At 37.7% G+C, this 18,387-nt stretch overlaps 1 protein-coding gene across 1 annotated transcript in view; it reads left to right on the top strand.

Annotated features, from left to right (window-relative positions):
• The first annotated feature begins 842 nt into the window (after window positions 1-842).
• MAT1A (methionine adenosyltransferase 1A) overlaps window positions 843-18,387 on the top strand; it is a 39,585-nt gene continuing 22,040 nt past the window's right edge. Inside the window, exons 1-3 of the mRNA XM_036735224.1 lie at window positions 843-1,185; window positions 8,817-8,894; window positions 12,419-12,541. Coding sequence (XP_036591119.1) covers window positions 1,092-1,185; window positions 8,817-8,894; window positions 12,419-12,541 — 295 coding nt within the window. The 5' untranslated portion in view covers window positions 843-1,091. The remainder of the gene's footprint in view (window positions 1,186-8,816; window positions 8,895-12,418; window positions 12,542-18,387) is intronic.

Here is an 18,387-nt window from a genome sequence, read left to right as displayed (position 1 = left end):
CTCTACCCTGAAGGCTCTGGAAAACTGTACTCCTCCACAGTTGAAATGCCTCAGGAATGGTTTTTCACTTTTAAAACCCTTTCCTGAAAAAAAAAATCCTTGTTTTTTTCTGCTGTAACCTGGGAAACTTGATTCAGTCACAGTCCATCTGGTTGTTATGTAACAACTTCATGGAGGCAGAAATACCTTTTACAATAATTAGCGTGGGCAAAGAAGACTTGAAAACAAAGTAGGAGCATACTTTCCTTCTAAGATGGAACTATGTTAAAACTATGCTTCAGCAACTGAAAACCAAAGGCAGAATTTAGCTTTGGCTTTCTTTTAGTGATAAGCTCAAACAGATAGATGCAAACAGAGAAGTCCATACTAGACAAGAGAAAAAAATAAACAAATAAAAAAGAAGAAAAAAACACTGAAAAGAAACAAGGGAGAAACACCTCACAACAAAGACAAGTTATGCTAGAGTCCCTCCCCCCACCCCAAACCAATTATTAGTCTCTCATATTTCCTTAGGAGAGTTTGATCCCACATTTTTCTATTTTCATGCAACAACAGTACACGTGTGAAAACATTTCTATCTGTCTAAAGGGGATGTTAAAATTGGAGTAATTCATAAATTCCTAATGGAGCCAATCGAGGATCACATAGGTAAATTTACTTTTGTAAAAATAGTGGGGTTTCTTGGTGTGCAATGCTGAATTTTATGCTGTGGGGGATCAGAGTTCACTGAAACTTCCCCAAAGAAAGGAGGTTCCCCTCCCCTCCCAGCAAATGGACTCCTCCAATTTTCTCACATGATTATTCAGGCACTTTCACTTTTCCATATATAGGAGCAACTGGAACTAATGATCCAATCAGCCAGAGACACCGATAGGGGGAAGAGGCACATGCCGGTTCAGTTTACTCATTCACTTTCTCACACATCCTTGCTCTACTCACACTTGCTCAAAACTCTGCAGGCAGAGGAAGTCTCCTAGATAGAAACAGCTCTGCTGGGGGGGAAATTCCTTTTGGCTCCCAAAGGAAACCAGGGTGCAATCAGAGTCCTCAAGCTGTTCCTTTGAAGAAACTTACAGGGAAAGTGTTGCAACATGAATGGACCTGTGGATGGCTTGTGTGACCACTCTCTGAGTGAAGAAGGGGCTTTCATGTTCACTTCGGAGTCTGTAGGAGAAGGGCATCCTGGTAAGTTAGCTTGCCTGGGCAGCTTCACAAAGTTAAGTCACTAGCAATTTGGGATAAACATGGGATAGAAGAGGTGGGTGGTTGCCCAAAGAAGGATATAGTTAGTGTCAACAGCCATGGAAGAGGACAGGTTGTATTAGCTTATATTACTTTTGTGATTACTTCTCTAAAAACAAACAAACAAAACGGAACAGTTAGACATGCAGTAGATAGAGCCTTGGTCCAGGAGTCAGGAAGTTCTGAATTTGAATCCTGCCTTAGACATTCATTATTTGTGTGACTCTGGGCAAGCTGTTTATTGTTTGGTTTCCTCATCAGTAAAATATGGATAATATATTAGCATCAACTTCTCTAGGTTGTTGTGAAGATAAAATGAGGGTATGTGTAAAGCATTTTGTACTCTTAAGTTACTATATAAATCTATTATTATTATTGCTAATGATAATAATAATGATTATTCTGTCATGAATGCGAATGGATTGAGTTTGGGCTCCATAGTCTCAAAGTCTTAGAAGACATATTCATAGAAAGGTTAAACTCTCAGCTATCATAGAAGAAACAAAATAACAGGGCACAAAACAGCAATATAAACAGTATGTTTAGCCCCACTAGCATCTTGTTATATTTTTAAAACAAGAAACTGTATGGAATTGCTTGAACTGGTAATGCAAAATTAGTCGGCTGAATGTCTATGCATACAGTCAGAACATTTAAAATTATATATTTTTTTAAAAAATCAAACAGTCATCTGCCACCAACATGCAGCTTGAGTCAACAGAAAATGTTCCCTCAAACAAGGGCAAGGGTCACTGAGTTTTCCATGTTAAGTGAATGTACTTTAGAAAGAAAGAGATCAAACGTCTGTTATTTTAGGAAATGTGAAGGAAAAAAACATTGCCTGAAAAGATAATTATTTGTCCTTCTGCTCCTGCAAAAGAATATTAACAATAAGTACCTTAGAAAGGGAAATCATCATTCTCGACAATTATAACTATGATCAAATTCATAAGATCAAAGATTTTGAACCAGAGACCTTTGAGATCATAGAATTATAGGCTTTGAGCTCGAAGGGACCTTGGAGGTCATCTAGTTCAACCTCCACATTTTACAGATGAGAAGACTGAGGCTCAGAAAGTGAAGTAATTTGCTCAGCACCATACAATCAATGGGTCTAGCAGAAGCTATATTCGCACCAAGGGTCTCTGACTCAGACTCCACTTCTGTTTACTTTATGCCATGCCTTCCCAAAGACACAACATGGCACTATGGATTGAGTGCTGGACTTGGAGTTTGGAAGAACTGGGTTCCAATTCTGCTCCTGACACTTATTAGCTGTGTGATCAATGGCAAGTCACTTACCTTCTGAGAGCCTCATTTTCCTTGTCTGCAAAATGTTTATCAATAATACCTGTAGCAGCTATCTTACAGGACTATTGATAATCTCATATGAAATGGCCATAAAATGCTTTGCTAACCTGAAGGTACTATTGAAATTCCAATTGTTTCTAGTCTCTAGCATTATTCTTGTAGAAGTTTTATAGACATAGGGATATAATAAAGTTCAAGGGTATTTTGGAGCTCTGCATAAAGTTTATTTGTACTTTAGACTAACATGACAAGACATTTTGGCAACCCTCAAACCTGCGGTTCCATCATGTGCTTGTGTACTACTTAGAGGCTTTGTTGATAACTTGGAATATATTGCAACATAACACGTTTACTCACTCAAGCAAACTCGATCCAGTAAACATTTATTATTTCTCTTTCCTATATTTCATTCTCCTAGTTTGTTTTTTTTTTTGTTTCTTTTTTTTTTACCTGACATTTCCTTTTGGTTCATTAGTCTCTTCCCCACCTCCCTGTGCAGTAGGTGAATGCTATTATGCCTACACCCTCCTATTTTCCACTTCAATTTTTTGTCTGCTAATTTTGAGGTATGGTGTCTGGGATTGTCATGGCATTTATTTTCCAGTATACTGCTTTGTCTCATGCATTCTAGAGAGCTCTTATGAAGTGCTGACAATTAGAGGTTCTGATTCTTTGTTCCTAGGGGAAAAACTTCGGACCATGGATATCCAGTGACCAGTTTGGGCCTTCAAAAAGCCCATGATGATATAATATTAATGTGATGAATGGTTGAAAAATGAAAAACTCAATTAACAAATTATTTTGATTACCAAATACCACCATTTAGATGAATTCCTATCCAGCATTTTCCTTCACTCCAAATTCATTAAATTGGCATTTTATTTTTTCTATTATATAAGAATAGTCATAGGCCACCAAGTCTGGGGAGACTTCCATTTGTACCATGTTTTTGAAAAACAGCAGAAAGGAAAAGTGGCTGCACATTACCAATGAAGAATCATGCATGGAAGTTTTGTAAAGGACATTATTAAAGAGATGCTTGCCTAGAAAAAGAAGTAGGATGATCATATCCTGGGAGCCCTTACTCTCAATGGAGGACAGTCTGCATGCTTGATTGGCATTGGTATCCATCAAGAGATCTGGAAGAGGGCCCCAACATGGTAGGTAGACCCCCTGGACAAGAGTAATACAATATCAGCAAGCATGGATGTATGGACTGTGATTTTAATGGTTAGAGTGAGTACCCATACCAATGAAATCACAGTTTCATGGATATATCATTGAAGGATCAAAGTAATAACTGAAAAAGTTAGAATTTGTGTTTATTTCAAAATAAATTATTTTTTGGATAATATAAACAATTTCATCTTACTATGGTGTTGGTGCTAGAAAGAAATTAAGACCGCAACATTTATATGAAGCTTCAGATTATAATTATGGTATTATCTTTACAATATTTAACAATACCAATAAAAAATAAACATAAACAGAATGCACATCCCTTTTGTCCCTTTCATTGGACTTTGCTCAAGTGTCTATTGACACCTTCAAGCCTTTACTATCTTCTACCACTCATTTGGGACTTCTATGTATTCTTATTAAAAAGCAAATGTTCAGTCTCTCCAGATGGATTATAAGGTACTTCAGTGTAATAATTATATCTTACTCATGATAGGAGCTTAATAAATAACTCATCCTGCACCCTTCCTTAGCTTGTACAGGAAGAATGATAGTTCTTTAGTAATGAAAAAAGATGTTCCTTCTCAAGAATGGAATCTACTGCTTATTTGGACCTTCAGAGGAGGCATACCACCAGATTTATGGCCCTCTGAAAGATTCCTGGGTGGGGATTAGCACATGACAAGCCATATATAAAAGATGGTTGCAATAGCTAACAGCTGGAAACTTTTTTACCTTAAAGGCAATGTGGAAAAGGAATTAGTCATTCCTTTGTGAAAGGAGCATCAGTATAAACGATAAAGGCATATACACTATTATAATATGAACTAATTTATGTATTGAGAGAGCTTCTTTCAAAATTATGAGAATAATAAGTACTCACATTTCACATGAGCAAGCCTGTGAATTAGGAAATACAACTATTATCATCCCCATTTAAAAGATGAGAAAAGTGAAGATCTTAGAGGTTAAGAGGCTTTTCCATGGTCACAAAGCTAGTAAGTCTTTTAGGGGGGGATTCAATCCCCAGTCCGATATGTTTAACACTATAATATATTGCTTCCTTTGATATTTTGACAGTGTTAATACTTAGAGAGAAAAAGAATATAGTTAGCAAAGGCTATCACCATTCTTTACTGTAGCTTACTCTTTAGCAACAATCACAATGAAGATAGTAGCTAGCATTTCCACAGTTTAAGTTTTGTAAAGTGCTTTAAACTGTATCTCACTTTATTCTCACCATCCTGGGAGGTAGATGTTATTATTAACTTCATTTTACAGACAATGAAACTGAGGCAAATAGGTTAAGTGACTTGCCTAGTGTCACACAGCTCACATGAGAATGGATTTGAACTCAGGTTCTCCTGACTCCAGGACCAGCACTCTATCTATTGTGAACGCTTGCCCTTTCTTCATGAAGACCAGGAACACATACTCAATTGACTGTCATCAAGCTTAGTTCACTCTGTTTAGCAAAATGGGTGACCCCCATAAGTTCAGAGGATTTTGAAGTAGGCATTACATGCAAAAATGTTCTATCAGACCTTAGTTGTAGCCTATAATATGCGTATCATAAATTCTTATTCTTCAATTCCTTTAAATCCTTCAATTCCTCAGCAATTCCTTCCTTGGAAGGAATTCCAAGTCCTTGAAGGCTATGCCAGTAGAGTTGAAGTTCTGTTGGTCTCATCCAGCTGGAAAAGCTCTAATATGGACCTGATGATGGGCCATCTATCTGCTGTCTGAGAACTAGACTAGCTAAATTTTAAGAGGCTCAACACCATGTCATTGGCCATAGGGTGATACATTTTTTGGCCTCACCAATTCTTGAAGACTAATTACTTTGTTATAGAGGGGTTGCAATCTGTACTTGTGGAGGGAATACCATGCCAATAAAGTGAATATTGTCAAACTTCTGAAATAAGTACTATTGTTTTCATGTTACTTAGAGCTTCTTTTTCCTCCATCTAACTAGATACTTGTGTAAAACTGACTGAATTATTCAGTTTGGTCGTAGCATACTCATAAAGTAGATGATTTTGAGATCTATCTCCCATAAGCATTTGGTTCTCAAGCTCTTGTTTTCATAAGGGAAGGCTCCTTCTTTGACTGACTGGCTGATAGCCATACGTAAATAGGAGCAGGCTTTGCTTCTTTACTCACTTGCTTCAGTAGGCCTTTATAGAATCGGCATATAATTTTTGTTCGTTGTTGCTCGTAATAAAGAACCTAGGAGACATTGGCCAACTTTGAGAGAAGGTTTGTGTGCCCTGGACTGGGCTTCCACTCCATTATCTTGTACTGCTCTGTATTGTCCATGGCACTTAGTACACTTCTAGGCACACACAGAAAATATATACCAAATGTTTGTTGATTGATTGCATCATTCATGATTGCATTCACCCCAGAGGTACCCTGAGGTGTCAAAGAACATAAGGTGCTTAAAGGAAGGGATTGTTTCATTACTGTCTTTGCAATCCCCCAAGCCTAGCATTGTGCCTTACATATAGCAGACATTTAATAGATGTTTGCTGAATTGAATTTTAATTATTACACCCTTTCTTTAATCAAGGACAGTTTTGACTGCTTCTTCTGAATGTACTAAGTATATCTAGCACATCCATTTTGTTTCCTGTTTCCTGTTTCCTGTCCTACCCATGTAAATGAGACACAGGGAGGCAGACAGGGGGATATTGTGGTGCTTCGTTAAATTGTCATTGAGGTTATTCATTCTAATCTATTATTATTTCAAAGATACATAGCTCTTGAATGGCTCTCTGATTTCTGATATGGTAGCTGTTCAGATGCTCTGTGTGTTAAAGCAAGATGAGGAATTTTGCTAGTGTGAGTGCTGGATTTAGAATTTAAAAAAGCCTGGGTTTGCCTTGTACCTCTGCTTACTACCTGTGTGACCTTGGATAACTCACTCCCCTCTCTGTATCTCAGATTCTTCATCTGTAAAATGGAGGGGTTGGATTAGATGGTCCCTCCCAGTTCTTAATCTATTCTGCTTTGAATGTATACAGGTAACTAAATTCAAAATTTCATGTTGGGGCATAGTGAGTGGAGCTCATTCTAAGTTTGTTTTTTGATAGTATAAACTATTTTTAGATGAATGTGAATAGATATGAAATTTTTAAAAAGATAATATGAACTATTAGAGGAACAGCAGAATGTTTTAGTGGATATAGTTTTAAAATTTTGTTTTAACAATACACTTACAGTGAAATGTATGATGCACAATGAAATGTAATCCTTACAGTGTTGGAGCATGAAATGATCCCAGACATGTTTCTGCTTTAGTTTCATTAAAAAAGATTCTATACAGGAAAATATTTATGTATATGGTCAGCTTTCTACTTCCAGACTAGTGGATTATTTTATGCAGTAGAAAATACAAATTCTATTTGATTTGAAAATGTATGGTATAATATATTGCTTAAAACAGATTTACATCCCAATTAAATCCAGACATAGTTCCTAGATAATTTTTATGTAAATAATTGAAAGTCACTTGTAGATGTTTTTAACTATTGTGAAAATCAATGCTGAAAACTAAATATGTTAAATAAATAAATTTAAATTAATAATAATAAAAAAATGTTTAAAACATAAAAAAAATAGAAGCAAAAAGTATTACAAGCCAACTCCAACTTGTAAAATGAACCTAAAATATGAAGAAAGTAATGCCAGGTAAATTTTGTATAAAATAGTGTAGAGGAAAAGGCAACAGTATGAACACGTTTCATGTTGTTTAGTATCTATCTCAACCAGAGCCTAACACAATCTAGATAGAGTTACTATGGTTCCATGACTACACTCTTAGAAATTTCTTGGCTTAAATAATAGTATTCACATGATTGTGTGGCCCTGTTCTTAGTAGTGATTTCAAGAACTGATCTTTGTAGCTAATTTGAAACTTGAACTTGACATCTAAGACTGTGTGTGCAAGGCCAAAGTGCTTTTTATTCTTTAAGTTTTGAACATGGGCAGCTCAGATTGTGCTGAAGTAACAGTGATATGATGATTTTTTTTTTCTGGAAGAGTTTTCCCCAAACGTGATGTTCTTCAAGACGTGCATAATGGTTTAATGGGAAAATTTTATATTCTTTCTCTAAAATATTACATATCAAATAATGTACATATCAGATATATATGGATATGGTGTTTTTGGTATGAAAATACGGTTAATCTGCTCAATTCAGAAGTTATCTGATCTCTCTTTATGCCAATGCAATTCCACATGCCTTGACCAGAACATATGATTTTGCTGGTATATGTCAGATTCTGAAGTGCTCTGTGGCCAAATTAGTTTGGGAAATGAAGCTCTTGGGTCCCTCTTTATTTACAAGTATCCTTGATGCTGAAAGACATCCTAGGTAAATATGAAAAGAACAATGCCAAACTATGGGTTGGAGCTTTCTTGTATGTACTGCAACTAACATTAGACAGGAGTTTTCAGTAAACTGTTGATTTCATTAAAAACAATGAGGATATATGACATTTTGGGACCATCTGAGAAGGCTAGAGAATTTATGAAAATATCTTAAACTGTTATATTGATCTAGAGGTATTCTCCTGGTCACTTTTGTTTTAGAATTTTCACGTGCTAAGGCATAACATTTTGAACTTAGTGCATTGAATCTTAAAAAACCAAACAAAAAACCCCATCTATTGTCCGGATTTCACTGCCCTAACTTTAACTTGTTACTCTTGAAGTGAGTGCTCGAGTGTCTGCCTTTAGGATTTTTCCAGATGTGCGCTCAGGAATTAGCGAATATATGTTGATGGATGAAAACATTATTAGAAGAATGTTTATGAATTACCCTGGAGGTCTTGGAGTAACTATTTTTGGCATGCATTTTTTCTCTACAGGAAATTCCTGAATTAGGACAAAAATCTACATCACCCCAGAGCTGAGATGGGAGAGGGGTGGTGCTGGAGACAATGTTTGAAATGATTTCTCATTTCTTAAATATCCAACATTGTAGTATCTTCTTCAATAGCTAATGATATATTCATATTTGTCCATTAATAACTTATCTATTTACTATTCCAGACTCATAGTTTCCTTCTTATTTCAGATAAGATCTGTGATCAGATCAGTGATGCTGTGCTGGATGCCCATCTCAAACAAGACCCAAATGCCAAGGTTGCTTGTGGTAAGAACCATGAAATCACATGAGTTTGTGAGAAATTATTATTTCTCTCTTATATTTAATAACTAATTATTGGATTAGGACCAAGGTTTTTTTTTTTTTTCCTTTTCTTCTTCTTCATCAGGAAACCAATCAGCATGGGAAATCTCACTTAAAGATTTACCCAGGCCAAGATCTAATCAGACAGTAACAGAAATTCTAAGTTTGGGCTAATTGGTGTATTCCTGCTTATTGTGTTTGCTCAGACAGATCCGAGAAAATGTGGGTCTTCCCTTTTGTCAGACAGGTGATATCAAAATTGATGTCTCTCTGACCAAGTCATGTACCCCAAGACCATCATTTTAATATAGCCCACCCTTTTGTTATGATATTCATTCTCTCATTAATTGTTAGCCAGTCAGAGTTGATTGCCACCCCTCTGGAACACCTATTCTTTGAAGGGCATAACTGTGATCCTACCACCATGAGGAGTCTTTGGTTTAAGAGAGACGGCCAAATGAACCTCCTTTTATTGCTAAATGTGCTGGCCTTATAAATAAAATGATTAAATTACTCAGAAACTGTGTCTTGCAAACTTTTTAATTGTCACAATTTCACAATTGGAAGGAACCTCAAAGGCCATCCAGTCCAACCTATATTTGAACAAGAAACCCCTCTACAATGTAGCCAGCAAGTGATTATCTAGCCCTTCTTCAGAGGCCTCTGGTAGAGGGTGTGTATGTGTGTGTGTGTGTGTGTGTGTGTGTGTGTATACTTGAGTGTTACCTCTCAAAGCACCTATTACACTTCTGGTTGCTCTAATTCACAATTTTTTTCTTAAGTCAAATCTAGATCTACATCTCTATAAGTGCAGCCTGTGGCTCCTAGTTCTGCCATCTACTGTATTAGCAACTACTTGGTTCAGTGGATAGAGCACTAGGCTTGGAGTCAAGGGAGACCTGGGTTCAAATCCACCATCAGATACTTACTAGCTGGGCAAGTCAATTAACTTCTGTTGGCCTCAGTTTCCTTATCTGTAAAAAGGAGAATAACAATAGCCCCTAGATACCAGGATCAAAGGAGATAACAATTATAAAGCACTTAGCATAACACCAGGCACATAGTTAGCAATATATAAATGTTAGCTTTATTCTTGTTGTTATTACTATTATTTGGGTGTGAAGAGGAACAAGCCCAGTTCTACTTGTACGTGACAACTTTTCAACTACTTCAAGACAATTATCATTTTTTTTCTCCAAGACATTTTTAGGTGAAACATTCCTGTTTTCTTCTCCCAAACCCTCATGTGGCATGTTCTCCTGGTCATCCTCCCCTGGATGCTTGCTGCCTTATCAACATCCTTCCTAAAATATTGTGCCCATAACAACACTGTTTGTTGGATGTAGTTTGATATGGATGGAGTACAATGGAACCATCACCTCTATGATACTGAACATTGCACCTCTAAATGAGAGATGTTGACATGATCTTTTTGGCAGTCACACCACACTGTCAACTCACAGTGGTTTCAGCCAACCTAACACCCCACTATTTTTTCAGATGACCTGCAGTTTAGCTACATCCCTCCATCTTACATACTCCTGAAGTCATTTTTTTTAAACCTCAGTCTAAAACCTTCACCATTTTATCTTATTAGATTAAGCCCGACATTCTAGTCTGCCAAGGTCTTTTGGGATCCTGATTTTGTCATCAAGTGATGGCTGTCACTTCTAGTTTTGTGTCATTTTCTAAATGTAATAGAGGTCCTATCTATTCTTGGGTAAATGTAAAATTTTATTTTCTTCTCCTAGAGATCTGAATATCAAAATGAGCATTGAGTGGTGCTTTCATGCCTCATGGGACATAGTGTTTCAGTCAGTCAACAAGCATTTATTAAGTGCCTACTATGGGATAAGTACTGTGCTAAGGTGCTGGCTTAAAATATTAGAGGTGAAAGGGACCTTAGAAAAAATCTAGTTCAATCTTTTCATCTTAAAAGGGAGGAAGATGAGTCTTGGAGAGGTTATATCTATCTCCAAGTCACATGCTAAATTAGGGTCAGAGCCAGGACTAGAATCCAAATAGCCTATCTCCTAAATCCACTATCTTTCACTAGTCAGATTTTTTCCCATTTCTACAGGTGAAATCATCATACTATATTAAAAATGAGTAGTTTTATCTTTTTGTTTGTTTTATAGAAGTTCTTCTTGGTGTTTTTGTGGTCCTAAAACAGGTCACCTTTTTTGGGAGAATAACACTATATATAGCCTCTCTCTATATATCTATCTCTATCTCTATCTCTATCTCTATCTCTAGCTCTACGTCACAATTAGAAAGTTCCAGAGATTTTGTCTGATTGGAAATGAGGCAGGTTATCTTCATTCAGGGGAAACACCAATGCAGATTTTGGGCCTTCTGCAGGAAGTTATCAGGCAGTTCCTGGGAACAAGGAAAGCCTTTAAAGTAACTCTTAATGATGCCTTCACTGTACCAAAAATGGGACATAAAAACAGATGTCTCTCTGGTTTAATTTTTTTTTCATTTATGATTTCTAATTCATGATAGCAATCGATAGAAAAGTGATTTTCCAGGGGATTATTATTTTGGCACTAGTCTGTTGGTTAAAGTTAAATTATGTGACAATTAATTCATTCTCCCATATATATCATACTATCCCCTTGTGGTTCCTTATTAAGCCAGTAGATAGGCCAAGGTACATTATTGTTTAATTAAATCAGAGTCACCATCTAAATTTCATTCGCATCATTATCAGCCTCTACCAGTATTTCTTAGACCTGAGGAAGGTACAAGGTTCTTCATCTTGACATTAGGGGAATGCTCTTTTTCCATATCGCTTTGATTTTAATAAGACTCAGCATTATAATGATAGGTTTATGGACTTTTTGAGCTGGAAAAGTTTTTAAAGATCAATCTTGTCCAATTCTATCATTTTATAGGTAAGAAAACTAAAGTCCAGAAAGGTCATAAGATGAAAGGTTAATTTCTTATTTTGGGAATGGGGAAATTGAGACCCAGGGAGGTGGAGGACTTTTCTAGTCATAAAGACAGGAAACAACAGAGATAGACTCTGAGCTGGGCCCTCGGACTCTAGAGACAGTGTTCTTTACACAGGTGTCTTTTCTAAGGTCACAGGGCTTATTTGGTCTTATGCTAGAACTAATTTCATAGTACACATACAAAGCATAGTTTGACCAAAGGTGCAGGTGTGCAAGGGGGACAGCCTGACTTCAAGGCTCCACACATTCTGCAGGAGTTGAGAGAGGGATTATGGGCCACTGCCAGCCCTCTTTGGTGGGGAGGAGGACATAGTGGTGACATAGAGGATGACAGGTAGGATGGTTGCTAAGGGTAGGAAGCATGCTTTCTCCCCTGGGACAAAGCCCCAGTCACTCCATAATAGTTACAGCTTTGCCATCCTGTCTCCTTCAGATTTTTCAATGTCTCTCTGAGGTCCATGTCAGGCAGTATGGAGTCTTCACTGTCTTGCAATGTGTGTTCTAATATTTCCTCTGTTTTCCCCTTTACAGAAACTGTCTGCAAAACTGGGATGGTCCTACTCTGTGGGGAGATCAGTTCAGTTGCCATGGTGGATTATCAGCGTGTAGTCCGGGACACCATTAAACACATAGGCTATGATGATTCAGCCAAAGGTAGGGGAGAAAACATTGGGACCAAAAAAAGCATATTTGTCTTAACTGCATCTCCATGTCTGCGATGAGAACAGATTTATCTGGAAGCTGTTCAGATGCCTTTATGGGCGAAACAAATTCACAGGCTGTCTCTTAGGAATTCAGGGGTGGTGTAAAAGGCCATGTCAGAAAAAGATGAGCTCAGTTAGCTATGCCCACACCTCCCCATCCTGACAATAAAGCACCCGAAGAGAACCTGCCTATAAACAAAATACTCCCGATTATTATGGAAAATTAGAATTAAGTGAATACACATTTCTGTTTAGGTTATCTGCTATGGCATCATTTGACGCCAATGGTGAGTAACCTTAGTCAAAAGCTTATTTAAACAAATAAGCAGCCTTGTCTTTGGAAGCACAAACATCACCTGTGAATGTTGTTCTTTCTGAGGACTTTGTACTCTTTCTGAATGCTTTCCAAGATTAGTCAGCTGTTGTAAATATTAAAGAGTGAAAATCAAATGATTAATGACAAAAGTGTACTTGGTAAAAAACATCAAGGGCCTGAAGTTAAAGTGCTGATATCAGGTTTTTCACGAGGGTGGGTGTCCCTAGCTGCCTGAATGGCAGAAAACTCTATAAATGAGAGCAATTTAGCTCTCTTGAAATAGTGGCAAATGCTGTGTGGCTTTATATATGCTTCCCACAGGCAATTGAGTGAAGACTAGCATAAGAATTACGTAACAACACATAGAGGTATGATGTGATATTATCTGTCTTCTCAATCAATGGGGGAGAGGCTGGAGGAGAGGGGAGGGAGAATTTGGAACTCAAAATTAAAAAAAAAGAATGTAAAAATAAATACATAATAAATTAAAAAATAAAACAATTGAAAGGGGGAAAAAGGAACACCTAGAAGCAGCCTGGTGGAAGAGAACCAGCGGTCAGGAAGGCGCTCTACTGACACACACTAATTCCACGATTCTGGGCAAGAAATTTCTCTTCTCTGGGCCTTGAAAAACTCTCTAACATTATATATTGCAGAGAAGGCCTCTCCATTGTTACTTACCACTTGTTCTCTACATTAATGAAATCCCAGGAAAGTCCCCCAAACCACAAAATGTCATAATAATACTTTGAATACAAAAAAAAGACTATAAAGACATTTTACCATTGGGTTCACTACCTGCTTTTTTGGTCCTCAGCACAGCCACATGAGGAACATGTTAGGCTAAAGCTAAGTCACTAGACTGGGAGTCAGGGAGACCTGAGTTCGAATCCTACCACAGATAACTTACTAGCTGTGTGAATCTGATCAACTTGCTTAACGTCTTTCTGCCTCAGTGTCCTCAAATGTAAGATAGGGATAATAATAGGATCTATCTCATAAGGTTGTTATGAGGATCAAATAAAATAATATATAGTGTTTTATAAACTTTACAGCAATATGTAAATGCTAGAGATCATTTTTATCATCACTACCACTACTACTAATAAAGAACAAAGAAGAGAAAAATATTTAAAAATTCACTGATATTATTTATATTTTTATCAAGGTTAACTATTTGCTTAAGATATCTTGTCTTTATTTTTTCATATAATCATAGTTTTAAAAATTGTATTTATTTTTAACATTCTTTTAAAAAATTTTTAGTTCCAAATTCTTTCCCTCCCACTTGCCCCTCCCCCATCCACCGAGAAGACCAGTAATATATCAATTATACATGTGAAATCATGCAAAACATATTTCCATATTAGCCATATCACCAAAAATTAAAAAAAATAAAATAAGAAAATTATACTCCAATTTGCACTCAGTTCATAAGTTCTTTCTCTGGAGGTGGATAGCATTTTTTACCATAAGTCCTTTGGAATTGTCTTAGGTCATTGCCTTGATCAGAGTAGTCAAGTAATATTTTGTCTTTATTAAGGTCATTAGTAACTACCTCAAGTTCTAGCTTCTCAGTGAAAACTTCTTGGACCACTGGAACCTACACTGATTTCCCCCTGCTCTGAACTTAACAGTTTATATCTATCATGGCATAAAATTTAGCACTTAGTCGTAGCATTTTATTGTGTTATTGTTTAAAATTATTATTGATAGTCTTGAGTTCCCAGGTGGATTTTCAATTTCTTGAAGGCTGGAGTAATTTTTTAACACTACTTTTGTATTCTGCCCCACCCCCAGCTTGGGTGAGATAAACCAATACTTGTTGACTGGTAGTAGAAAAAGTGTTTCCTTACTTACGTTTGAATTTCCTCAAGATCATTTTTTAATGGGGATTTAGGCTTAGTCTAAGAGCAGGGAGGTGGTGCAGTGGATACAGTGCTGGGCCTGAAGTCAGGAAGACTCATCTTCTTCAGTTCAAATCTGGCCTCAGACACTTACTAGTTGTGTGACCCTGGGCAAGTCACTTTACCCTGTTTGCCTCAGTTCCTCATCTGTAAAATGAGCTGGAGAAGGAAATGGCATACCATGGCAGTATCCTTGCCAAGAAAACTCCAAATGACTGAAATGAGTGAACAACAACAAAGGCTTAGCCTAAAGCATAGGCTGTTACTTGTATTGACAATTCTCCTTCACAGTAGGGGTGATGGCAGGTCATTGAATTTGCTAATTGTTCTTCGATATTGTAAATGAAATAACAAGTTAAAAAATAATTATTGAGCACCTACCATATTTAAGGCATGATGTTAAGTGCTATGAGAGATGCAGAAATGAGTGATACATAGAACTTGCTTTTAGGAAGCTTGCCATATAGTAGGCAGGATGAAAGAAACTTACTAACAATTGTTTGGGGGCAGAACACGATAAGAGATGGATTGTCACAGTGGAGGAATAACATTGGAGGCCAGTGTCACTGGATCACAGAGGGAAGTATGATGTAAGAAACCTGGAAAGGTAGAACAGGGCCAGGTTAGGGCTTTAAAAACCAAACAGGATTTTATATTTGATCCTGGCGGTAATAGGAAACCACTGGAGTTGGTTGAATGAGAGTGGGGTAAGGTGGTGACATGTTCTGACTTGTACTTTAGGAAGAACATGGACTATTTGTGCTTGACCTGTGGCAGAGCCTTCCAAGCTCGTAATGGTCTGATCAGCCACACTGTACCTTGACCCCAACAGAGTGAAGCTATTTTGGTCCTCTTTAAGAATGAAGAACAACAACCAACCAACTTTAGGAAGATTGATTTGACAGTTGAGTGGAGAATGGACTAGAGAGACTTGAGGCAGGGAGATCTATCAGCAGGCTGTTGCAATAGTCCAGGTACAAGGTGATAAGGACCTGCACCTGGATCTTGCATTATTAGAGGGGTGTATTTGAGAATATGAAGATATGTTTGTTATGAGACTTCACAGAAAAAGGGTCTTAGAACAATCTGGTGGGGTAAGTATCGTAGACCTGATTGCATTTAGGATGGATAGGGAGGAGACAACATGTAAATAACTAGGTATACACAGTACACACACAAGAGAACTATCTATCTGTCTGTCTGTCTATCTCTCTCTCCTATCATCTATCTATCCCTCTCTCTCTCTCTCCTATCATCTATCTTTCAGCTGTCTATCTAGATGTTTCTAGATATCTCTTGACCAATAGATATTGAGCAATATCAATATCTAGATAGATGATGTAGAGATAGATGGATTGATAGATACATAGATAGATTGATGATAGATAGATAGATAGATAGATAGATAGATAGATAGTAGATGGAAAGTAGTCTGAGAGGAAGGCACTAGTAGCTGGGGATACTAGGAGAGACTTCCTGTAGAAGGTGGGATTAAAGCTGGGTCTTGAAGAAAGCTGAGGAAACTCAGAGATGGAGGTGAGGGGGTCAAACATTCCAGGTGTGCAGAGCAGCCAGGGCAGGGGCACAGAGAGAGGAGGTGCAGTGTCCTGTCTGAGGAACAGAAAGCAGGCCTGCCTAGTTAGATTGGAGAGGATGTGGAGGGAATCAAGCCACTATAACAGAGCCAAGTGTCTGGCTCATTTGGTTTCAGAGAAATAAAAATTCCCTCATTGTTTTATATAATAATTATGTTCTGTTAACAGGCTTCCCTGTATCAATGTAACTTTAATTTGAATTCATGGGGCAGCCTACAGAATAGCTTTAAGTATGGAGGCAACTTGGCACAATAGACACTGTGCTAGATCTGGAACTGAGAAGACATAGGTTTGAGTTCTGTCTCAGACACATTGGACAAGTCAGCTCATCTCTCATTGCTTTAGGCAACTCACTGGGATTATTTAGAAATTCCAGACTAGGTGCTGACCTCCACTGGAAGTGGAAGTTCTCCCTATGCCAATTAAATCACATCTAGCCTGTATCCTCATCCTTTTTTCCAGCTTATGCCATTTACTAGTTATGTGACCATGGTCAAGTGACTTAACCTTTCTGAGCCTCAGTTTCCTCATCTATAAAGTGGGAACAGTAACTCTTGTAATAGCACATATACACATGTACACACTTGTATGCACATGTATACATATATACACACATATACCTACACACGCACACACATATACACATACACCATCTATTCACTACTTACATCCATCGGTGAAAGAGAAGATGCGATTTGAGTGCTGGAGGCACAGAATTTTAATAAAATCCTTTCCATGATAAAATACCTTGTAGACATACATGCTGTCCCCAAAGCAGAATTTTCTGGCTCCTTCCCTCTCCCCCTTTCCACGAATATCAGTGGTTGGCTGAGCTACCAACCAGTATCAGGTCAACCCAGAAAAGTTTTGGATGCTTTTTATTGGCTGTATACCCTTGAGAGTTTGGGTGTGATTGAAAGTTCAGTCAACCAATAATATTGGTGAGAAAGGGGAGGGGGGGGGAGGAGCAGCAAATTCTATATAAGGTAGGCAGAAGATTACAGGAATGCTTGAAGATGTAAAACTAGCCCTTGAACACCTTTGTTCTCCAATGAGGCAGCATAGCTTTGGGTCAAGTTGGCCGTAGTCTAGGAATGTGGGAGCAACATTAGACACTTCAGAATTCTTGGACTGTTACTAAATGTCTCTATTGACTTCTCTTAAAGGAAGCAAGGTTGGGGAGAGGAGAGAACACCCTTGAGGTTCTAACTATATCCTGGGTATAGCTAAGTGAGACAATACCCCCAAATGCTCAGCTATCACTCTGATTGATCCCTAGAAATAAGAGGATCATAGAATCATAGAGCATCTATTTAGAACTAAAAGGGACTGCAGAGACCAATGGACTTACTTTACAGATGAGGAAACTGAAGAACAGAGGGGATCATTGACTTGCCCACATTCCAACAGTCAGTATCTAAGACAAGATTAGGATCCATCATAGATCATCGATTTAGATCTAGAGGAGACCTCAGAGGTCATTGAGTCAAAACTTCTCATTTTTACAGAAGGGGACATTGAGGCCCAGGAAGGCTAAGAGGCATGTTTAAAGTAAATATTTCTCTCTACTCTACTAGTTTTTAGAAGCATTCTTTTATGACATCTCTCCAAGGAACGTACTGTTCAAAATTATTTAACCTTCCTGAATTCCGGGTGGGCATGTTTTGCCAGACAGAACTGTCAACATGTTCTACCAAGAAAGTCACTTTATTTTGGTTTATTCAGAGCTTATTCAAGAGTGACTTTTTGTTTTTGTCTTTACAAAAGACAGTTCCTAGAAGGGATTTCCCCTAGAAATGGTGAAGGGAAAGGAGAGTGAAAGAGTAACTTCAAAGCTCATTTTATTTCCTAATGAGCCCATCGTACTGTAGCAGATGACTCATGGACCGTTGTCTATGATTGCTAATTGGCACAGACCACTGAGCATGAAGTCAGGAAGACCTACAGCCAAATCCAGCCTCAGACACTTTCTGGCTCT

The sequence above is a fragment of the Trichosurus vulpecula genome, chromosome 8, assembly GCF_011100635.1.
Source record: "Trichosurus vulpecula isolate mTriVul1 chromosome 8, mTriVul1.pri, whole genome shotgun sequence".
Classification (NCBI taxonomy): Eukaryota; Metazoa; Chordata; class Mammalia; order Diprotodontia; family Phalangeridae; genus Trichosurus; species Trichosurus vulpecula.
The sequence above is the reverse complement of the archived record's forward strand: the minus strand, read 5'-3'. Positions and strand labels throughout refer to the sequence as shown.